Here is a 25,004-nt window from a genome sequence, read left to right as displayed (position 1 = left end):
GTGGGTCCAGATGGATTGCTCTTCAGAGGGTCAGTGTGCGCTGAATGGCCTGTTTCCTCAACGTAGGGGATTCTATGATTTAAGATCCACAATGCCCTTAGGAAGGGAATTCCACTCAATGACATCATTGCTGATCCTCAACTCCACTTTTGTGACTTTTCCCTGGAACCATTGATTTCCTCAATGATTCATCCATTGGATTTACTTAATGGTCCATTTTCAATACCCCTCTGCAGTAATGAATTCCACATTCATTACTGTCTGAGAGAAGAAATTGTAAAATATCTGGGGTCCAAAACTTTGTAACCTTATTCACTTTTGAATACAATTCACACCCTGGTACTCAGATGATAAGATAATTTTCACATGCTCCAAAAGGTCTCTTAAAACAAACTGTTTAGTTTGCCCCAATGTTTGCTTCATGAAGGAATTACATTTTTAGGGGGAGTGGGGCTGAGAGTGAAATTGGCCAATGTTAAAATTGGAAGCTGAGCTTTCACCTCAGCTGATCTTTGCTCTTTTTTTTGAAGTAACTGTACAGAAGCTGGTATCCTGCTACCAAACCAACCTTATTTACTCATGCACAGTACACTGGCTGTTAACCAGGCTGGTCAGAGTCAGTCTACTGAACTGAGGAGATTCTAAAGTCCTGTTTATAATGGTCAGCCAGGGCTTCCTGACTGGCCCAGGATAACAACTCCAATGAAGGATCTCATAGTCAATGAGATCCACCTGGTTCCAATCACTAATTAATCCTTAAAACAATAATTCAAACAGAAGGCTTGTTTCCTGGCTTCTTCCCTCGATGAAAATTCAAATTTTGGTCACATTTCTATGTCAATGGAACATAAAACCTGACAGAGCAAAAATGTAACTTCTGATTCATTTCATAGATCATAGAATCCCTACACTGTGGAAACAGACCCTTTGGCCCAACAAGTCCAAACTACAGAGCATTCCTCCTAGACCCATCCACCCAATCTACACACTCCTGAACACTACAGGCAATTTAGCATGGCCGATCCACCTAGCCCGCACATCCCTGACTGTGGGAGGAAAGTGGAGCACCTGGAGGAAACCCACACAGACACAGGGAGAATGTGCAAACTCCACACAGACAGTTGTGTGTGGGTGTAATCGAACACATGTCCCTGGTGCTGTGAGGCTGCAGTGCTAACCACTGAGCCACCGTGCCACCCTTCTGCTGCTCCCAAAGGCCAATTTCACCCTCTTTGACTTTGTAGCCAAAAGCATGGAGAGTTGATGTGGATCGGTGGTACTGTCCCCACCTCTGGGCCAGGATACCTATATTCAAGTCCCATCTGCCCCAGAGGTGTGTAATGACAAAATAGTCTAGTGCAAAGATATCTGCTGCTAACAACACTGGGCATTCCCAGGGCTAGTTAAACTCAATGAGGCCACTTTTCTTGACCCACTCAGTTCCACCAAATGTAAAACAATACTAAGGTTACCTCCATTCCAATAGTTATTTCTGAAGGGATGGTCATATCTATTGGCCATGGTTGATATTGGCCAAAGAGGGACTTTCAAATGGAAAGATTTAGCTGAATTTTTACAGGATTGCAGAATTATTCTGTTTTGTTTTAGGAACCTGCACTTTCAAAGGTGTTATATACAGATTCATTTGGCTGTTACAGCAGGGCAATGTCATAAGCCTAACAGACTGCACCATAAACAGCGTGGGGAATTTTAACTGCCACTTTCAGCAGAAAAGGCATACTCCATTCAGATTTCAACAAGCTACGATCCAAATAAAAAACCATTGGATGCTGGAAATCTGAAACAAAATCAGAAATTGTTAAAAAGATTCAGCAGGTCTGGTGACATCTGTGGAGAGAAAGCAGAGTTAACGTTTCGGGCCCTGTTCCGAAGAGGGGTCACTGAACCCAAAATGTCACTTGACTTTCTGCCCACACACAGCATATTTCCAGCAATTTCTGATTTTGCTTCAGATTTCACTAAAGTTTATTCAGCAACAGCCGGTAGAGGTACCTGATTGTTTGCGAATTATTGGAAATTGGAGTTCACATCACCAGTCTGATATCGATCGCAGTTTCAGTTGTATCCTAAGATTAGCCTTTGACAGGGCTTCTGTCATTTTGAAGAAAGAATGGCTCCATCAAGGAACACAGTAAATATTGCACCAGGATACTTAGGAAGACAATCCACCAAACTGTTTTATTAAGGCCTTTGGAACTGTAAAGTGTTAAAGTTTCAGGAAAAGATATCTGATAAATATTGATAATACTTACCCTCACAATGGGTGCCATTGCCAGTATATCCCGGTTTACAGATGCAGTTGTGACCTCCAACAGTGTTAAAACACAGAGCATTATCATCACAGCTGTGTTGCTTTGTGCTACATTCATCATGATCTAAGAGGAAGAAAAGGAAAAAAAAACATAAGCGTCATAATGAACTCAATTATAAACAAATTGCATTCCCCAAATTCACATAACTTATGAATACGTTCTTTTGCAATAATTCCCCTTTATTGTGGCCACTCAAGAGCATGGCAAAGAATTCCAAATGTAAGCAGTTAATTTTGAATTAAAACTGAAACAACTGCAGATGCTGTAAATCAGAAATAAAACTAGAAATTGCTGGAGAAGCCCAGCAGGTCCAGCAGCATCTGTGCAGAGAAATCAGAGATGTCTGATTTCATCGCTGATTTCTCCCCACAGGTGCTGCCAGACCTGTTGAGCTTTTCCAGCAATTTCTATTTTTGTTTCAAGTTTGAATTATTCTGATTTACCATGCATTTCTCCAGACAGCTAAAAATATCCATTCCTTATTTTTCCCAAAGATTTTCAATTTGCATTTTAAAATCCCAATGACTGGTCTTCCACGGGCTTATTAAAATTTAGCCGCTGTCTTGGCCTGTCCATTTTGCAGTCGCTCTCCAGGGATTCCATGTAACTCACGGTTAGTTTCTGCGTGTGCAAGGTTGTCGCGACACTGAAAATCGGATCAGGAGTAGGCCATTCGGCCCCTTGAGCCTGCTCTGCCATTAATATGAACGTGGATGATCATCCAACTCAGTATCCTGTTCCCACTTTCTCCCCATACCTTTTTGCTTTCTGAAGATAAAATCTCACATTCCCCGATGGAGCGGTCAATTATTAGGGGACACAGGTTCAAGGTGTGAGGGGGTAAGTTTACAAGAGATGTGCGAGGCAAGTTTTTCACACAAATGGTAGTGAGAGCCTGGAACATGTTGCCAGAGGAGCTGGTGGAAAGAGACACAATAGCAGCGTTCAGGAAGCACCTGGACAAATACATGAACAGGAAGGAAATAGATGGATACCGATTTTGTAAGTGAAGACAGTTTTAGTGTGGAGGGGCAAAATGTGTTGGCACAGGCTTGGAGGGTCGAAGGACCTGTTCCTGTGCTGTATGTTCTTTATTATTATTTGTGTTTGTATTTGTCCAATTGTTTGCCTGTGTTTGATGTTCTTCTTCTGGACTGTGACAGAAAGCAGGCAATGCAGATGTCACTGGGGACAGCGCAGTGCTCACTGAGAGGGTGTTTAGAGGAAATGTAACTGAAGAGGGGCAAAGTGTGTGGCTTGGTGGCTAATCAGTGACTGGGGCGAAAAAGGTAGCTGTATGTATGAGCTGGCCCTACGGCTTGGGTGATATGGTTTTGCAGCTACTGTGCCACACTGTAGCCAGCGAGGGGGCAACATTAGATTGCCAACATTGCCTTGTCCTGGTAGGTGTATAACCACCTTTCAAAGATGGCATGGGCACAAAAGGTGCCAGGGAACTATGGACCTGCATGCCCAGATCCATCTGTACGTTAATGTTCCTAAGGGTTCTGCCATTTACTGTATAATTCATACCTAAGTTTGATCCTCCAAATGCACCACTTCGCATTTGTCTGGATTAAATTCCATCTGCCATTTCTGTGCCCAAGTTGCCAATCTATCTATATCCTGTTGTGTTTCACAATCGCCAGCACTATCAGCAACTCCATCAATCTTCATGTCATCTTCAAACTTACTAATCAGGCCACCCAAATTTTCTTCCAGATCATTTACGTATACTACACAACACAGAACCTAAGATTGATCCCTGTGGAACACCACTAGATGCTGGTCTCCATTCTGAAAAACACCCTTCTACCACTGCCCTGTGTCTACTATGATCAAGACAGTTTTGTATCCATCTAGCCAGCCCACTTGAATCACATGTGATTTTAGTTTTTGCATCAATTTGCATGTGGGACTTTATCAAATGTCTTTCTAAAGTCCATATAAACTACATCCACAGCCCTTCCCACATTAATTATCTTGGTCACCTCTTCAAAAAATTCAGTCCGGTTGGTGAGACATGACCTTCCCTGTACAAAACCATGCTGCTTGTCACTAGCGCATCCATTTTCTTCCAAATGTGCATATATCTTGTCTCTCAGTATCTTCTCCAAGAGCTTTCCCACCACAGACATCAGGCCTACGAGCCTATAATTTCCTGGATTATCTCTGCTTCCGATCTTAAACAAGGGAACAACATCGGCTAATATCCGTGCTCTGGAACACTGCCTGTGGTCAAGGAGGATGTGAAGAAATTTGCTGTTGGTTGAAGAGGTAAAAGAGGAGCATTTTAAGTGAGGACAGAGACATGGCAAGGTGAAGAGGTGCTGAGATGGAGTTGTAGTCCATGGGGCTGAGACAGATGAAGGCAGAACCGCCAAATGTGAAATGATTAAAACTGGGGATACAAAAGAGACTATAATTGCAGGAGTCTAGAGACCTTAACGTTGTTGGACCAACTGTGTTATAGAGATAGGGAAGAGTGAGTTCATTTAGAGCTCCCAGACACCAGAGGGGGGAAAAATGTGTGCTATTTAAGGCCATAAATGTATTCCAATCAATGAATTTGAAGCCTTGCATTTGAGTGCAGCTGGACCAATCAATTCAATTTTCATTTAGAGGCTTCATTTCAACTGCCCATCTTCAGTTTCAACCTCCAGTTCTCCCAAATACCTGTTGTTAACCAATAAAAGTTGAAGGATGTAAAGCACAGACTGTTTTTCAAAGAATTGCAGTTCTGAATCGACTGTGGGAGTATGAAGTGCACTATGCCAAATCCTGACAAATGATGTAGTGTGATTGATCTTGTATGACTAATCTATGCTTCCTACTCGTGTTTTTGCCTAAAAAAAAACAGAAATGAAGAAAAAAAGCAGTCCAAAGGGATATCTATTTGGAAGATGCTTTCCTTTTTTAAACAGCAGGAAAATAAATATGTGCTGGAGGGTTGAGAGTTGCAAGCAAAACCAGACAAGCACAAAGTTGGCAGCACACTAAGAAGATTCAGACATCATCTGGAATTTATGGGTATCAGTTCTGGATAGTGGAAATCATTCAGTTTCTGTGAAGAGCTACCCAGAAATTAAGACCAATCGTGATCTTGGGTGAGGCTAGAATGGCTTTCTTTCTCAAAGAGAACTCCAGAATCTAAATCATTTACTGAAATAATGAAATTGCAAGATGGAATAATTTAAAACAAAAAGATTTTTTACTATACAAGAATCAAACAAAGAAAATACTAAATACTATCAACTGTGCAGCTGCCTGCATTCTAAAACCCAGAATCAACATAAACTAAACATGAATTAATCAGAGATAATAAAGTGTGAAGCTGGATGAACACAGCAGGCCAAGCAGCATCTCAGGAGCACAAAAGCTGACGTTTTGGGCTTAGACCCTTCATCACCCCTCTCTGATGAGGGTCTAGGCCCGAAACTTCAGCTTTTGTGCTCCTGAGATGCTGCTTGGCCTGCTGTGTTCACCCAGCGTCACACTTTATTATCTTGGACTCTCCAGCATCTGCAGTTCCCATTATCAATGAATTAGTCAGTGATTGGGCCTGAAGCCATGGCATAGCAGTAAAGTCAATGGGCTAATAATTCAGAGCTTCCAGCTGATTGTCTGGGATGTGCGTGTTCAAGTCCCACCATGGTAGATGGTGAAGTCTGGATTCAACTTGTAAAATTAAAACTGGTCTGAAGGTGACCACGTAACCGTTGTTGTAAAAATCCATCTGTGCCACTAAATCCTTAAGGAAGGAAGTCTGCTGTCCTTACCTTTCTGTGATTCCAAATCTACAGCAATATGCTGTATTCTTAACGACCTTCTAGGCATTTAGAGATGGACAATAAAAGCTGGCAAAGCCATGAACAAATTAAAAGCTTTATATTGCTAATGAAATTAAGACCTGATTTTACACATTAGATCAGCTGCCCATTCAGCATGGGTGGTATCAATCTCTGTCACAAAGTCCTTCTGAATTTTACTCCTTTTCTAAGTTTTGGCTGACAAAAGCACATAGCTGCTCCCTCTCCAATATGTCCATCCTCGGCCTCCTCCAGTGTTACAGCAATTCAGAACACAAATTTGAAAGGTCTTCCACCTGGACACCCTAAAGCCTGGAGGACTCAACATTGAGTTTTCCAATTTCAAATAACCTTCCCACCCTTCCGCTGGCTCCCTTTCCAGGCCCACCTCTTCTTTTCCAATCCACCTTTTGACTCTCCCTTCCAGCCACCAATAGATTCATCCCTCCCATTAACCAATCATGTCATACTTACTATTGGTGTCTACCAAACACCACCATTCTGCTACTACCCTTCCCCCTCTCTTTATCTGCACCCCCTACCCCCACATCCATTCCTGAAGAAAAGTTGACTTCTCCTTTCCTCCAGATGCTACCTGGCTTGCTGGGTTCTTCCAGACTCTAGTTTGTCTATGCCGCCAACTTGAGCTCCATGAACACAGTACCCAACAAAGAAAAAACCACAGCAGGTCAGGGAGCATCTGTGAAGGAAAGGTCAGTGTTAAAGTTTCGGGCCCAGTTCTGAGGAAGGGTTACAAGATCCGAAATGTTAATTCTGATTTTTCTTTTATTCATTCACAGGATGAAGGCATCACTGGCTAGACCCAGCATTTATTGCCCATCCCTGGTTGCCCAGTGGGCAGTTTAGAGTCAACCACACTGCTGTGGGTCTGGAGTCAAATGTAGGCCAGGCCAGGTAAAGGCAGCAGTTGCCTTCCCTCAAGGACATTAGTGAACCAGATGGGTCTTTCTGACAATCAGCAATGGATTCACAGTCATTATTAGAATCTTAATTCCAGATATTTATTGAATTCAAATTCCACTATCTGTCATGGCAGGATTCGGACCTCGGTCCCCAGAACAGTATCTAGCTCTCTAGATTAACAGTCCAGCGATAATACCACTAGACCATCGCTTCTCCCTTCACAGATGCTGACAGACCTGCTGAGCTTTTCCAGCCACCTCTGTTTTTGTTCCTTATTGACAGCATCCACAGTTCTTTTGAATTTTAACAAAACACACAGGTTTACAGAACTTCCTCAATTTTGCTTATGGTGCTCTGGATCACATAAATTCCCTAAGGTTTAGTTTCAAGTCACAGAAAGAGCCTAATAACTGTATACTTACTAAATCTCAGTTTCAGTGTCTAGTCTGCATGGACAGCTCTGTTGTGATCATCAAATTCCTGATGGTTCTGTATGCTTTCATATGGTTTCAACCCATCCTGGTCTCCTCAGTAGTTCTGTTTGCCAGTCTCAGATTTAGTCTTAATTGTCTTAGAAACTGGAAGGGTCAATTATCCTTTTACCATTTCCCCCTTTAAATTAGAATCTGTCTTAAAAAATACAAGTGTTTAAATCAGATTCTATCACTGGTCTGCAGACTGGGGACATGCTGATAATAGACAATAGACAATAGGTGCAGGAGTAGGCCATTCGGCCCTTTGAGCCAGCACCACCATTCATTATGATCACGGCTGATCATCCACATAATAGGCCAGTTTTGTCGAGTGTCACCAAAAAAATACATTTTTCATTTGAAAGAGAACCCAAAAACTCATCTTTTTCTGAATGGCCTCGCTTGGACCCTTTAAGGATTGTTGGCTCAGTCGCTCAACACTCAGTTCATATGGGGCCTGCATGAATGGTGTAGGGCCCACCCAGCCATACCTAAGGCCATACTTGGTGTCTGCGGAAGGCATCTGATGAGTTGGCATGTTTATGATGGCAATGCTGGCTCATTGAAAATTGGAATCGAGTGTGTTAATGGACGTCTAAGAGTCCCAATAGATATTCCTCTCTCATCAGGCACGGAAGAAAAATAAATCATATATGTTTTCACGTTCTTGAATGTCCCCACTTTTGCGCAGCATTCAATTTGATGTTTTAATATATTGTTCTCTGCTTTCTTTCACTTCCAGTATTTCACTTCAAAGATTTTCTTTCCAAATCCTTTCAGAATGTCCTTAGTACCACATGCTGTCACCTTCATGCTTTTGTTTTGCAGTTAGTTGATTCTAACCATCCTGGTTTCTCCAACTTCACTTGCTTTTGTCACAATTTTGATTTGAAGCTCACTGCAACAGCTCTCACTGGATACACAAAGTGTAGCATCTTCCAAGAATTAAGTAAACTGACAACCAATGTGAATGACAACTGCAGCGTATTAAACTAAGCCCTCAGAACATAACCTTCCTTATACCACCTCAAATATTGCCTCAAAGAGGAAAGAGTTTTCTTTAAAATACTTTGCATTCAATAGAAATGGTGTTCTAGTTTAAAAATGTAGTTGCATTTACATTTGGAGATTTAAAAATGTTTCACTGTGGCATCTGATTGATTTGATTTGGTTTATTATAGTCATATGTACCTAGGTACAGTGAAAAGTTTATTTTGCATGCAGTACAGCTGCAGATCATGCCATACAATGTGTACGAGGGTAATAGAACAGAGCAAGGAATACAAAGTGATAGCTGCAGGGTAGGTGCATAAACAGCGAGATCAACATTAAGTTTAAAATTTGAGAAGTCCATTCAGAAGTCTAATAACAGCAGGCAAGAAGCTGTTCTTGATATTAAAATGTGAGGCTGGATGAACACAGCAGGCCCAGCAGCATCTCAGGAGCACAAAAGCTGACGTTTCGGGCCTAGATCCTTCATCAGAGGGCTCTGGTGAAGGGTCTAGGCCCGAAATGTCAGCTTTTGTGCTCCTGAGATGCTGCTGGGCCTGCTGTGTTCATCCAGCCTCACATTTTATTATCTTGGATTCTCCAGCATCTGCAGTTCCCATTATCACCAAGAAGCTGTTCTTGAATCTGTTGGTATGTGTGCTTAAAGTTTTGTATCTTCTGCCAATGGAAGAGGTTAGAAAAGTTTGTAACCAGTATAAGAGGGGTCTTTGATGATGTTGACTGCCTTCCTGAGGCAACTAGAAGTATAGATGGAGTCAATGGATGGAAGGTTTGCCTGTTTGATGGATTGGACTGTGTTCACAACTTTTTGTGGTTTCTTACAGTCCTAGTCAGAGCAATTGGCATACCAAGCCATGATGCATCAGGATAGAGTGCTTTCTATGATGCAGCTATAGACAGCTTAATTCTCTCTAACTTAGAGGGCAGAGTTAATCCAGCCAGCAAAACTGTTCCTGCTTCATGTTGTTTGGAGACTTAGGCGTTGAAATTTGTTCACCCAGGCCTGTTCCAAAAACAATATGCTCAATGCTCACCAATGCACTTGCTGTGGTCTACGTGTGCATTTAAGCTTGTATTTTTTAAAAAGAAATTCACCTGTTTACGTCAGTGATATAGGAACTGCTGATGCTGGAGTCAGAGATAACACAGTGTGGAGCTGGAGGAATACAGCAGGCCAGGCAGCATCAGAGGAGCAGGAAAGCTGATGTTTCGGGTCTGGACCCTTCATCAGAAATGGGGGAGGGGGAAGAGAACTCTGAAATAAATAGGAGTGGGGCTAGGGAAGGTAGGTGGGAAGGTGATAGGTGAGTGCAGGTAGGCAGTGGTGGGGATTGATCAATGAGGTGGGAGGACCTGTTTAGGTGCTTCCTGCATTGGTCCCACAAGATTACTTTTTATACTGTCTGCAATTTTCTGACTGTAGCCACCCTTATGCTGCAAGAACTGAATTTTGCAAAAGGGTCTTCATCAGAGAGGGTCTAGGCCCAAAACATCAGCTTTTGTGCTCCTGAGATGCTGCTGGGCCTGCTGTGTTCATCCAGCTCCACACTTTGTTATCTTGGATTCTCCAACATCTGCAGTTCCCATTATCACTCATCCAACTCAGTCCCTTGTTCCCATTTTTATCCTTTAGTCCTAAGAACTATACCTAATTTCTTCTTGTATACTACCCAGAAAATAAAGGGTTAATTCTTGGAACACAACCCGAGTGTCCATGCACAAGAAAAACAATTGTGTTAATCCGATTAATTCTTCTTCGGGTACATTTTGTTTAACATTCCAGAAACTTGTTTTGCACCAAGTACTTTTTCTCTTTCTGGAAGTGAGTGAGACCGCATGCAATTCTGAGTGCTCAAAGCTAACAGTGTATGACAATTCAAACGTCCTGCGTTAGTCACATTCAGTGGGCTGTGACAAGGTAAATGACACCAATTACCTGATATAATTACTGCCTTTGACAGTATCTTTCCCCCCCAGTGATTGTTTGATGAGTTTTGCAATTCCTGCATTGTCAATTCCATCTTCATCCACAGTTCTCCATTGCTGTCAGTACTCCTCACACAGACATTGATTAACTGTTACTGTTATAGCAGCTAACTCTCAATATCACAAACTGATCAGTCAATTAAGTTAGTTCCGTAAGAAACTAAATATTTATAGCTGTGTTGTGTTGATATCTTAAAGCGACAGTTGCACATTGCTTTAGAAATGAGAAATAGAAATCAATTCGCCAGCCTAAACATTCCACAATTCAAATATTGCTCAAAACCATTTGCAGGGAGACACATCGCTTGAAAATAATGCCTTTGCACATGTGCAGTAGGACCATTACGAAGTTTGCACCATCTGTGCACATTTGTGTGTAATTGGATTTTGACTAAAATGTAAAAGAAAGTGTTTCTTTTCAAGACCATTACCTCGGCTATTCTTCTATTCACAGCATATGCTCAAACTTGATAACTACGTACATCTGAGGCAGGTGCTCACCAAGCTAATGACAACTTTCTTCCCATAACAGAATTATCTCTTGGAAATAGGTAGGGAATTGTACAATCCAAGGCACTGGAAATCCCTGAGACCTCTGAAATGTGTCATAAGGGAATGTTATTAGATGTAGCGGATCCTACCATCACAATTGGGTCACCCAATTTGGAATGGAAACTCTGTTTAAACTAGTTAGAACATTAAGAACATAGGAACCAAGAGCAGGAGAAGGCAATATGGCCCTTTGAGCTTGCTCTGCCAATTGATTTCAACTCGGTCCAAAACCCACCTTCCTGCCCACTCTCCATAATCCTTCAACCCATTAGTAATAAGAATACAAGAGCCAGGAGCAGGTGCTTGTTCCATTGAACTAAACAGACCAAAAATTAGCAACTTTTACTACCGTTTTAAATATAAGCAAAACATTGTAATCTGAAACACTTCAATGTGCATAACATATTAAAATAATGGTGCAAAGCAAGGTCAGCACAAATAAAAGTACATCATGGAGCTGCCTATGATTAGGGATAAATAAAGGTGAAACAATGTGAATACTAATGACAACACATGCAGTATACAGGGATTGGGACCTCAAACTGAGTTCAGGGTCTCGGCCCGAAATGTCAGCTTTTGTGCTCCTGAGATGCTGCTTGGCCTGCTGTGTTCATCCAGCTCCACGCTTTGTTATCTCAGTGATCTTACTGCCTTGCTTACAGTAAGACTCTAGTTCTTGTTATTTCTGATATGTGGTGGGAATGGCTGCCTATTCCCAATGATAGACCTCTTTTTTATCCGATTCCAGTTGGAATTTTAAGAGATACCAGCATGAGTTGACACTGTGCAATCTCCAGCCCTGTGTCCAAACACTCTTTTATATTTTGAGGGCATCACTGGCTAGGCAGCATTTACTGCCCATCCCTAATTACCCAGAGGGCAGTTAAGAATCAACCACATTGCTGTGCGCTTAAGAGTCACGTTGTAATCCAGACCAGATGAGGATAGCAGTTTCCTTCTGTAAAGGTCATTAGTGAATCAGATGGGTTTTTTTACCCCTACAATCAACACATGGCCATTGTTAGATTCTTAATTCCAGATTTTTAATTGAATTCAAATTCTACCATCTGTCATGGTGGGATTCGAACCCGTTTCCCCGTACATAACCTGGATCTATGAATTAACAGCCCTGTGATTATACCACTTAATCATCACCTTCCTTCTAAATCCGCAGTCGAACCATTTGTTTTCTGAGGCACAACTGTTCAGTCCTTTAAGGAGCAAAGGAAGTTTACCAACTGAGTAGCCCCCACATGAATAGGGGCAGTCACTCCTGGGCTGGGTTCACTGACTTTCCCCATTCACCTTCCCTACCTCCTTGTGCCATAACGACAGAGATTTGCTGGAATATTTTATTGACCAGTGAAATTGAAGTATAGCCCAAATTCAAAATGGCCTGGATCATATCACCCACTTGATGGAAGTGGGCTGAGCAGATGCTGTTGGCTAACGTATTTCCCTGTTAAAGAGAAGATCACTGTTCCACCCCACCACCCCCCCCTCCCCCCCGACCACCACCCCCCATTCACTAAAGCACTTTATTAAAACAACTGTTTTTATAATGCAGGAGTTAATGCACATACACAAAGAACTGGGTGCTGGCAGAATTTTTGCAATCATTTTTCACTGTGTAATCCACTTCTAGATGTCTTTTGTGAGCTATTTTTCAATATTGTTCTCTTCTCTACTGTAAGTGCCAAAGGGCAGACAACAGCTCTCCCAACACAGTCTGGAGCAGGAGAGAAGATGCATCAGTGCTCATTACATCCCCACTGATCAAGAAAAATGGATGCCACATTTTTTAAAAGAAAAGAAAGGGGAGAGTAAATTATGTTGGATGGTTATTTATTAACAGGCTGAGTTTTTGTGACAGTCCCATAATAGGTAGGCCCAATCCTTGCTTTCAATTGGCAATTAAAGTGCAGAGTGTCCAAATTCTGAAATGGTAATGCATTTCTGACAGCAACAAAGAATAATGAAGTATCCTATTGGACCACAGATAAAAACATTAATTGGAGAAATGTCGTATCACTGACACTGCACCTGTTATTTTTAGCCCGTCCTGGCAGGGATATTTTATGCTCATCAGAATCAAACAGGTTTTCACACCCCCAATCAGATGGAGGGATAAAAACTGTTTTCCAACTGAACTGTGAAAGTATCTGTAATAACTTCCAGGCAACTTCTAATTTCCCTGGAGTGTGTGGTATTATTAACTGAGCACTAAGCCATGAACAACCCTGGGAGCAGAACCAGTGAACCCTGAGGTTCCAATTTAACAGAACAGGGTGATGAATAAATGTTTGGCATAAATTGAGCATTCCATTGGAGTCTAGCTGATGTGTTTGCTCTGGAAGACACAAGGTAAACGTTACTCTTTTTTAATCTTCACCAGCCCTAAAAATGTAATTATTAAATTGTTCTGCTTTATAGGCTATCACAGTCATGTCCAAACAGTGGTGTCCATCCTCACTGTGTTAGTCTGAACCTCTCTCTCTCTCTCTCTCTCTCTCTCTCAAGGCTGCTCTGGAAAGATATTTTTCAGTAGAGAGACCTGTTATCTGGGGCTTTGATTGCTCTTCATTATTTTAGTTCTGACTCTCGTATTGTGCTTATAGACATTCAAGGTTCAGTTTTCACGCGGGAGACCTGAACATGAAATCTCAGGCAACATTTCAGTCCAGTGCCTAGGGGGCTCTGCACTGTCAATTGTGCCATGCTCAGAAGAGGTGTGACGCCAAGGTCCTAGATAACAAAGTGCGAAGCTGGATGAACGCAGCAGGCCAAGCAGCATCTCAGGAGCACAAAAGCTGACGTTTCGGGCCTGGTCCCTGAAGGGTCCAGGCCCGAAACATCAGCTTTTGTGCTCCTGAGATGCTGCTTGGCCTGCTGCGTTCATCCAGCTTCACACTTTGCTATCTTGGATTCTCCAGCATCTGCAGTTCCCATTATCTCTGACGCTAAGGTCCTGTCTCCTTGTCAGGTAAATGCAAAGGTTCCCATAGATTTATTGTGAGGAACAGCAGGAGAGCAGAATTATGGCCAATGCTGTTTCCTTAACCAAAATTACTGAAGGAAAACATTTTGTCAACATTACATTCCCGTTACTGAGATCTTGCTGTACACAAGGTGGCTCTTGTGTTTCCTACAGTGCCACTGTGCTTACATTTCAAAAGTACTTAATTAACCACATAACAATTTGAAATGTCCTGAGGTCATTAAAATGCATCAATGCAAATTTTCTTTGGTACTTCCTTGTTTCTGGGTGTACTGCCTGGTACCATACACACAGCCCGATATTCATAGTGGTTTCATCTGGCATAGGCATTTCTTTTGCAGTTATACCAACCACACAATAATAGCTCACCACTCGAATGTCTCCACTAGTGTTATGGAGGAGAGTTAGTGGAATTACAAAAGGCAGAATTGTCCCAGGGTGTGAATGCCGGGAACAAAAACAAAGTTGCCCTTGACCGCGTCTCCCGCATTTCCGGCAACACATCCCTCACAACCCGCCCCTGCCACAGCCGCCCCCGGAGGATCCCCCTCGTTCTCACATACCACCCCACCAACCTCCGGATACAACGCATCATCCTCCAACACTTCCGCCATCTACAATCCAACCCCACCACCCAAGCTATTTTTCCATCCCCACCCTTGTCTGCTTTCCGGAGAGACCACTCTCTCAGCGACTCCCTTGTCCACTCCACACTCCCCTCCAACCCCACCACACCCGGCACCTTACCCTGCAACCGCAGGAAGTGCTACACTTGCCCCCACACCTCCTCCCTCACCCCCATCCCAGGCCCCAAGATGACCTTCCATGTCAAGCAGATGTTCACCTGCACATCTGCCAATGTGGTATATTGTATCCATTGTACCCGGTGTGGCTTCCTCTACATTGGGGAAACCAAGCGGAAGCTTGGGGATCGCTTTGCAGAACACCTCCGCTCGGTTCGCAACAAACAACTGCACCTCCCAGTTGCGAACCATTTTAACTCCCCCTCCCATTCCTCAGACGACATGTCCATCATGGGCCTCCTGCAGTGCCACAATGATGCCACCCGAAGGTTGCAGGGACAGCAACTCATATTCCGCTTGGGAACCCTGCAGCCCAATGGTATCAATGTGGCTTTCACAAGCTTCAAAATCTCCCCTTCCTCCACTGCATCCCAAAACCAGCCCAGCTCGTCCCCATCTCCCTAACCTGTTCTTCTTCTCACCCATCCCTTCCTCCCATCTCAAGCCGCACCTCCATTTCCTACCTACCACCTCATCCCACCTCCTTGACCTGTCCGTCTTCCCTGGACTGACCTATCCCCTCCCTACCTCCCCACCTATACTCTCCTCTCCACCTATCTTCTTTTCTCTCCATCTTCAGTCCGCCTCCCCCTCTCTCCCTATTTATTCCCATTCCCTCTCCCCATCCCCCTCTCTGATGAAGGGTCTAGGCCCGAAACGTCAGCTTTTGTGCTCCTGAGATGCTGCTTGGCCTGCTGTGTTCATCCAGCCTCACACTTTGTTATCTTTTCTGGAAAAGCTCGGCAGGTCTGGCAGCATCTACAAAGGGAAAAACAGAGTTAATGTTTCAGGTCCAGAGACCCTTCGTCAGAAGAGTCACCACAGACACACCACACCTGGGGGCTGTGGTGAGAAAAGTGGTCGGGTCAGTTGCCATGGTCTCCTTGATATCGAGACCATCACTCCATAACTTCCCCATGGAGTGTTGCTCAAGCGATTTGGTGTGACTCTCACTAAGCAGCGGTGAGTTCCAAAGTGGCCATCATTATTCCCTGTTAAAAGCCTTGTTAACAGCCCAAGCCACCACAGATTGAGCTTGTACCATTTTCACGGGACAAGTCAGCTGTCAAGAAAACTCAACATAGAAACGAGAATGGGTTCTCCAAAAAAAGTCGATGTCAGGCACCAGGCGCCAATGTCTCAGGGCACACTCCCTGGGCAGTGGCTACATGCACTCTGCATCCAAGGTCATTGTTATCCAACCTGTACCAGCCTCCAAGAACCTTCATGGCATATCTCTGATCCACTAGCAGGACACTTCAATGCTGTACCTCTAGCTACCAGGGTAACTCACATTGTATTGCTATAGCAAGGACACTGTGCGCTCAGGAACGCATGCCCAGCTAGTTATCTTCACCAGTATCTCCAAGCTGAATCAATCACTATGAACCTAACTGGATGCTCACAGACCTCCTGTCTTGCATTGCACACCTGTTTTACACGTTGCCCCTCAGCCAGTGATACCAGGCACATAGTATTGCTATCTTGCCAATTAGTGCAAACACAAAGCTAGAAAGATTGCTCCAGTTGTCAGCTGGTCTCAGTAATGTCAATTGAGATAGCCTTCAGCCAGGGGGTCCCAGCACAGGAAATGTAGGACAGCCTCGATACCAGACCAGGTCCTGCTCAGGATTGTCAGAGTCAGGACCCTCTTCACATCGCAGGTGAGAAACTGAGAGATGGCAGAGTACCACTAGCCTGACTCCTTCTTCCCTATCATCAGCTCTTTACCTCCTGCAATGAGAGAGAGGCAGGTATTACAGGAAATGAAAGTGGGTGGCACAGCTATTACTGTTGGTGCAGGTGGGAACATGTTCCAGGTGAGTAGGCAGCACAGAAGGCATGCAGCATTAGTGCCAATGTGGTTTGGAGTGGGTGAGAGTGAGGAAAGAAAGTGTGTGAGAGTGGTAGAGCATGAGGAGACAGCAAGAACTGCAGATGCTGAAGTCAGGATCAATACAGTGTGGAGCTAGAGGAACACAACGGGGTCCTCCTGAAGGACAACAAACCCAAAATGTCAACTCTGATGCTGCCAGAGCTGCTGTGTTCCTCCAGCTTCGCACTGTGCTGACTGTGGTAAAGCATGAGCCTTGACAGGAGGCAGGCCCAGTAGCAGAGAGTAAGTATCAGATCTCCGGCAGAAGTAGGGGCACTGATGGGCTACAGAAGGACCTGGACCTTCTTCCATGAAGCGTCTATGCCTTTGGAGAGAGCGTTGCAGGTAAATGATAAGGAACACGGTTGGCTTAGTCATCAGAAGTGAGTTTCCATCCAACATGTCATACATTGGAGGGAAACAATCTCATGCCTCATCTGAAAGCACCCAGTAAAGATGCTGCCACATTGAACAATCAAAGCAATTATTCCATCCTCTGCAATAATGAGCTTCTAAACTCAAATGTATCATGAAGGGAAGGTGGGCAGTGAAAGTCAGCTAGTACATCCTGACTGGGGAGGTACAGAAAGCTAAGCACTCTTAAATACTTCTGAATGTTTGATTACAGGATGAAACAGCTTATGGACTGTGGCGTTCTCTCCAGGTGACCTTCTTGGTTGACATGGGACAAAGAAAAAGAGGAAAAATAAAGCATTATTGTAGCAAGGGGGTGACGGCATTGCGGGCCAGGCAGCATTTATTGCCCAAAGGGCAGTTCAGAGTCAACCACATCGCTGTGGGTCTGGAGTCACATGCAGGTAAGGATGGCAGTTTCCCTCCCTAAAGGACATTAGTGGACCAGATGATTTTTATTTGCCCCCCCCCACCGCCCCAACAACAGATTCATGGTCATCAGTAGATTCTTAATTCCAAATATTTTATTGAATTCCAGCTCCACCATCTGCTGTGGGGGGATTTGAACCTGGGCCCCCAGAACATTATCTGGGTCTCTGGATTAACAGCCCAGAGAAAATGCCATTAGGCCACTGCTTCCCCTACGTTACTGCTGATGGCACATGAGCAGACAGTTCAGACTAGTTTGGAGCAAGATAACAAAGTGTGGAGCTGGATGAACACAGCAGGCCAAGCAGCATCTCAGGAGCACAAAAGCTGACGTTTCGGGCCTAGACACTTCATCAGAGAGTTTGGAGCAAGTCGCGTTTGGTTCTGTTTCACTCCCCACAGATACTGCCAGACATGCTGACAATTCCCAGCACCGTGCCTCCCTGACCAACAACAGTCTCGCTTTCCCTGATGGAAGGACTATTCCCTTAGTCTTTGAGACATGGCCATTTGGATGTGGGTGTGTTTTCTGGGTAAGCTGCAGGTGCATGCCAAAGGAGTGAGACCGACATCAGACGATGCCACACAGCAACATGTTTATCCCCCGACTGATCTTTGCTGGCAGCCGCTACAAGTGCCTGGCTTTGTGCCTAGCAAGGCAAACTGGAGTACTGTGAGCCTTTAATCCCTGGCTGACGGAGTAAGGCACACGTAGGCAAGATAAGTTAGGGGCATTAAGATAACAAGGTGGGGAGCTGGAGGAACACAACAGGCCAGGCAGCATCAGAGGAGCAGGAAAGCTGATGTTTCAGGTTGGGAACTTTCTTCAGAAATGGGGGAGGGGAAGGGGGCTCCGAAATAAATAGAGAGGGATTGGGGCTGGGGAAGGTAAGTGGGATGGTGATAGATAAGTGCAGGTAGGCAGGGGTTCAGAGATTGGTCAGTGAGGTGAGAGGAGCAGATAGATGGGAGAAAAGGCAGACAGGCACATTGAAGTACATAAAGTGAATGAGCTCTAAGATTGCAAGTGGGGACAGCCCTGAGAAGCATCCTGATCCAAGCAGGATGTGCACAATGTGCCTTTGGAGTGACATTCCAGTGAAAATTGCTGGTTGCTTAAACGTGCTGCAATGAATTGCAGAACTGGACTGTAAGTGGTTCAGAAATCTGCCATGAAGATGTGGAGAGGCTGGTATATGACAGACACCAAGCTCAGTGGACCAGGGGTGGATGCAGTTGCTGCCCACAGTGTGAGACATGTGATGTGGTTGACACCCGTCCGAGGTGGAGGTTTGGGCGAGTAGGCAGCAAGCTGGAGGTAACAGGTATCTGCTCGGACTTTCCTGTTGGGAATTATCACCATCTAGTTTCTATTTGGCACTAAGAAGTGTAGAAACAGAGATAATAGGAGCAGGAGTAGGCCATTCAGCCCTTCAAGACTGTTCCATCATTCAATATGATCATGACTGATCATCCAAATCAGTCCCCTGTTCTCACTTTCTCCCCTATACCCTTTGATTCATTTAGCTCCAAAAACTATATCTAAGTCTTTCATGAAAACATTCAATGTTTTGGCCCTGACTGCTTTCTATGGCAGAGAATTCCATTCTCTGGGTGAAGACATTTCTCCTCATCTCAGTTCTAAATGGCCTACTCCATATCATTAAACTATGATCTCTGGTTCTGGATTCCCAGCCATCAGGAATGTCTTTCCTGCATTTACCCTGTCTAGTTGTGTTAGAGTTTACACTGTTCTGTCTCTAGGTTTTTATATGTTTTACAAAGAGAATGGGAAACTGCAGCTAAGAGTAACAAATAATCAGATCCTAATACATGCAAGTAGGCTTCTCATCACTCAATAGCAAGAATATTTTCTTATCATTCAATATTTAGTTGGAACAGGAAATTTTCACTCATAACATCGAGAAGATCCTGGCTGGCCATCTTACAAATTTTTCCAAGTTCCTCTCGTATTGAGGGGCTAGAAAGATTACATGAGATATTGCTGGCAAACATGGTTAAGGAAAATCCCAAAGCCTTTTATTCATATATAAAAAGTTTGAGGAAATTGGCCCACTTAAGGACAAAGAAGGAAAGTTATGTGCTGAGTCAGAGAAAATGGGTGACAATCGAGTACTTTGCATCGGTATTCACCAAGGAGAGGGACATGACGGATGTTGAGGTTAGGGATAGATGTTTCTTTACTCTAGGTCAAGTTGACATAAGGAAGGAGGAAGTGTTGGGTATCCTAAAAGACATTAAGGTGGACAAGTCCCCACGTCCAGATGGGATCTATCCCAGGTTTCTGAGGGACGCGAGAGAGGAAATAGCTGGGGCCTTAACAGATATCTTTGCAGCGTCCTTAGACATGGGTGAGGTCCCGGAGGACTGGAGACTTGCTAATGTTGTCCCCTTGTTTAAGAAGGGCAGCAAGAACAATCCAGGTAATTATCGACCGGTGAGCCTGACGTCAGTGGTGGGGAAGCTACTGGAGAAGATACTGAGGGATAGAATCTATTCCCATTTGGAAGAAAATGGGCTTATCAGTGACAGGCAACATGGTTTTGTGCAGGGATGGTCATGTCTTACCAACTTAATAGAATTCTTTGAGGATGTGGCAAAGTTGATTTATGAGAGAAAGGCTGTAGATGTCATACACATGGACTTCAGTAAGGCATTTGATAAGGTTCCTCATGGCAGGCTGATGGAGAAAGTGAAGTCACATGGGGTCCAGGGTGTGCTAGCTAGATGGATAAAAAAACTGGCTAGGCAACAGGAGACAGAGGGTTGTAGTAGAAGTGAGTTTCTCAAACTGGAGACCTGTGACCAGTGGTATTCCACAGGGATCTGTGCTGGGACCACTGTTGTTTGTGATATATGTAAATGATTTGGAGGAAGGTGTAGATGGTCTGATCAGCAAGTTTGCAGATGACACTAAGATTGGTGGAGTAGCAGATAGTGAAGGGGGCTGCCAGAGATTACAGCAGAATATAGATAGACTGGAGAGTTGGGCAGATAGAGTTCAATCCAGGCAAATGCGAGGTGATGCATTTTGGAAGATCAAATTCAAGGGCGAAATATACAGTAAATGGAAAAGTCCTAGGGAAAATTGATGAACAGAGAGATCTGGGTGTTCAGGTCCATTGTTCCCTGAAGGTGACAACACAGGTCAATAGAGTGGTCAAGAAGGCATATGGCAAGCTTTCCTTCATCGGACGGGGTATTGAGTACAAGAGTTGGCAGGTCGTGTTACGGTTGTATAGGACTTTGGTTCAGCCACATTTAGAGTACTGCGTACAGTTCTGGTCCCACATTACCAAAAGGATGTAGATGCTTTGGAGAGCGTGCAGAGGAGGTTCACCAGGATGTTGCCTGGTATGGAGGGTGCTAGCTATGAAGAGAGATTGAGTAGATTAGGATTATTTACATTAGAAAGATGGAGATTGATGGGGGACCTGATTGAGGTCTGCAAAATCATGAGGGGTATAGACAGGGTGGATAGCAAGAAGCTTTTTCCCCAGAGTGGGGGACTCAATTACTAGGGGTCATGAGTTCAAAGTGAGAGGAGGAAAGTTTAAGGGAGATATGCGTGGAAAGTTCTTTTCACAGAGGGTGGTGGGTACCTGGAACGCGTTGCCTGCAGAGGTGGTAGACGCAGACACGTTAGCGTCTTTTAAGTTATATTTGGACAGGTACATGGATGGGCAGGGAGCAAATGGACACAGGCCCTTTAAAAAATAGATGACAGTTTAGAGAGAGGATCTTGATCAGCGCAGGCTTGGAGGTCCGAAGGGCCTGTTCCTGTGCTGTAATTTTCTTTGTTCTTTGTTCTTTGTATTACACCTGTTGTTTTCATTTTAACCCAGGAAGATTGTGTTCCTCCCAAATTTCTAGCTGTCCCCTTTTAAAAGTCAAATTTGCCTTGTAAATCAATGTTTGTAAAGCTGCTGGAAATGTTTACAAGAGATGTACACATGTTAAACATAACCCAAGCAATTGCAGGCTTGAATTTCTGATTGGCAGTAGCAGAATATAGACTCAATAACAGCATGAAAATCTTGTAAGTGCCATGACCACTGGTGGTAGATTTACTGCTGATCTTTAGTTTCTTACCCAGCAGCAACAGTCACTGCCAGAATCATTAAGAATGAATTAAATCAATAATTCACGAGGTGATACAACCGGAAAACTTCCCATGTACACCCTGAAACGCAATTAGCACCACAAAAAACTATTCTCACATTTCGAAATAACTATTTTAGAATGTATGTATCTGCTGTTTCAATGTGTTGTGAAATGATATTTGCACTGCAGAGAAAGAAAAGTCAGACCTAAGTTTCAATAATAATATAGGGTCAATATTTAGAAGCAGTGAATGGTTTTCCTGCAGAACAAATGCAATTCCTTTTAATGTACCTGTTTTTTCCTTTGATGAGGAATATATCTTGCTGAGCATTGATGGATTTAGACACTAGGGAAATATGTGGTAACTAATTATAAAGTTAGACCTCTGCCTTACAATTCCTGAAGTCAATTGGGTAACACTGTGTAGCTGCTGTAGGTCAATACAAACAGAACCAGCATGCACAGGGCGTTGTTCTTTGAAGATGATGAAATAACTCCACAGAGGCCGGTATCCCATCACCAAGTCACCTTTATTTACACATGCATTGTACTTGACACTGGTCTAGCTTCCTCAGAGCCACATCTCATAGTGAGCAGAGCCCCTGACATTCCTGTTAATATCTGTCAGACAGGGCTCCCTGATGGAACCAGATAATCAGCCCCAATCAGGGAACTCATATTCTATGAGGCCCACCTGGCAGACCTCATTACAATCACTTCAGGTAGGGTTTTATCAGTTCATGTGGCTGGAAGGCTAGTTTGCAAAGCGTGTGGTACTAACACTGTTGGTTCAATTCCTACACCAGTTGAGGTTCCCATGAAGCACTTTCTTTCTCAACCTATCCCCTTGCCTGAAGAGATATTACACTAAGGTTAAACTCACGTTCAGTTGTGCCTCTAATGAGTAAGCAGCCCTAAGGTCTGCTAAGGCCATAGCAACTTTGCCTTTATTGCTCAGATGTTGAACGTTTTGTTGGATAAAATGAATTTGTTATTTAGGAGCTACTTTCACTTTAACATTGTGATCATGATGACACTGCTGGTGTGTTACAGAGGGATGATAAGATTTAATTTTTTTTTAACCAAAGACAACTTCATCATACAAAGCAAGCATAACTAATTTAAGGCTTTAATTTGTCAAGCATTAAAATGTAACTCCCAGTTCCTCTTTTACTTCCTAATTCTGCTCAAGATTTCCCAATATATTGAGAGATCGTGAAGGTTCATTAATTTCTCCTTTTGGAAGCAGTTCAGGAATGCCTCAGCTCTTAGGGATTCACTTGATTTCCCTACAGTGTTCTAGCTATTCCGTGAGAAACAAGATTTCGGGGGATCTTTCTAATAGTCAAGAAGTGATCCAGAACTTTTCATAAAAATCCCTTAATAGTAGACCTCTTAGCTCAAGCTTGAGCCTTACTGCATTCATGCTTAGATTTAAATTTAGGAATCCTTTCTCTCTTCCTATTTGATCCGAATGACCGACTATCTGTTTCTTTAAGGAAATACACACAGATTTTTTTTTAAAAGGTACCCGGTTTTATTACCTATACCCACAGTACCATAACATGCCTAAGAGGTTTCAAATAGGAATTTAAACTAATCGACGGTTACCTTCAAAATGACTCTTTGCTTCTGAGACCCACTTGAATAATGTGTATTTCTAGGGGTGCTAATGTCCCTCCTTCCAGACCTGCTGACTCCACCAAGAAGCATCCACCTCCAACTTTTAAAGGAGCTTTTATGCTTCTTTGATTTAGAAACTATACAAATGCACCAACTCCTGGATTGAGTTAACCACAAACTTCCAGAAGATTAAAGATGGGTCATCCATTGTTTACATTCTCTCATTTCTAACTCTGGAGCAACTGGACACTTTGTATGTGGGCTTACTTAGGCTATACTTGGGTTGTATTTCCTGGCTCAGAGAGAGGCACCACAAGATGCCTGAGAATCTGGCTGTTTTTTTTCCCCCTTTTAAAGACTCATTCAGCCAATCAATCAATTAAACAAGGAATAGTTAACAAACACTGCCAACGAGGGGCATGGTTGCCATAATAAAAATTCATCAAAAAAGGTGGGGAACAAGGGAGTGGGGATAAATGAATATCGTGCTGGAGGGGAGATAATACACTCCAGCCCCTTAAACCTCTCCTCATCAATCTGTTCAGAGATGTTATTACACACCCCTGGAGCTGGTAGAGCTTGAACCCAGGACTCCTAACTCAGAAGTAGGGACACCACCATTGCTTTACGAATAGCTAAATGCAGCAGCAAATTCATGCTTGACAAGATTCCACAGCCATAAGGTGAGACCTGGCTTAAGGGCCTTGGTCAATATTTGAATGTTCGTCGGGATACAAAGAGAACTCTGAAAGAACTGCAGATGCCGGAATCATAGAAAACCTACAGAGTGGAAGCAGGCCATTCGGCCCATCAAATCCACACCAACCCTCCAAAGAGCATACCACTCAGGCCCACTCCCCTACCCAATAACCCTGCATTTCCCTGGTTAATTCATGCAATCTGCATATCCCTCGACACTGTGGGCAATTTAGCATGGCCAATTCACCCTCATCTGAACATCTTTGGATGGTGGGAGGAAACTGGAGCAAACCCATGCAGACATGGAGAGAATGTGCAAACACCGCACAGATAGTCACCTGATGCTGGAACTGAACCCCAGTTCCTGGCGCTGTGAGGCAGCAGCGCTAACGGCTGTGCCACTATACCGCCCAAAAATCAGAAGCAAAAACAGAAATTGCTAGAAAATCTCAGTAGGTCTGGCAGTATCTGTGGAGATTAATCAGAATTAATGTTTCGACTCTAGTTGCCCTTCTTCAGAACTGCTTAACTCTAATTTCTCTCCACAGGTGCCACCAGACCAGATGAGGTTTTTCAGCAATTTTTGGTTTTATACCAAGATAACTCTTTAGCTCCATAAATAGTGCCACGGTAACCTTTATCACTTGAAAGCGCATGGAGTTTAGATCATAAGATCATAAAACATAGGAGTGGAAGTAAGGCCATTCAGCCCATCGAGTCCACTCCACCATTTAATCATGGCTGATGGGCATTTCAACTCCACTTCCCTGCACTCTCCCCGTGGCCCTTGATTCCTTGTGAGATCAAGGATTTATCAATCTCTGCCTTGAAGGCATCTAACGTCCCAGCCTCCACTGCGCTCCATGGCAATGAATTCCACAGACCCACCACTCTCTGGCTGAAGAAATGTCTCCTCATTTCCGTTTTAAATTTACCCCCTCTAATTCTA

At 43.7% G+C, this 25,004-nt stretch overlaps 1 protein-coding gene across 6 annotated transcripts in view; it reads right to left on the bottom strand.

The window, feature by feature from the left end:
* Positions 1 to 25,004, bottom strand: part of LOC125460975 (protein kinase C-binding protein NELL2-like) — a 282,133-nt gene that overhangs the window by 103,145 nt on the left and 153,984 nt on the right. For all 6 annotated transcript variants that reach the window (XM_059652561.1, XM_059652560.1, XM_059652563.1 and 3 more), the window contains one exon: positions 2,274 to 2,396. In XM_059652561.1, coding sequence (XP_059508544.1) covers positions 2,274 to 2,396 — 123 coding nt within the window. The remainder of the gene's footprint in view (positions 1 to 2,273; positions 2,397 to 25,004) is intronic.

Source organism: Stegostoma tigrinum, chromosome 18 (genome assembly GCF_030684315.1).
Source record: "Stegostoma tigrinum isolate sSteTig4 chromosome 18, sSteTig4.hap1, whole genome shotgun sequence".
Classification (NCBI taxonomy): Eukaryota; Metazoa; Chordata; class Chondrichthyes; order Orectolobiformes; family Stegostomatidae; genus Stegostoma; species Stegostoma tigrinum.
The sequence above is the reverse complement of the archived record's forward strand: the minus strand, read 5'-3'. Positions and strand labels throughout refer to the sequence as shown.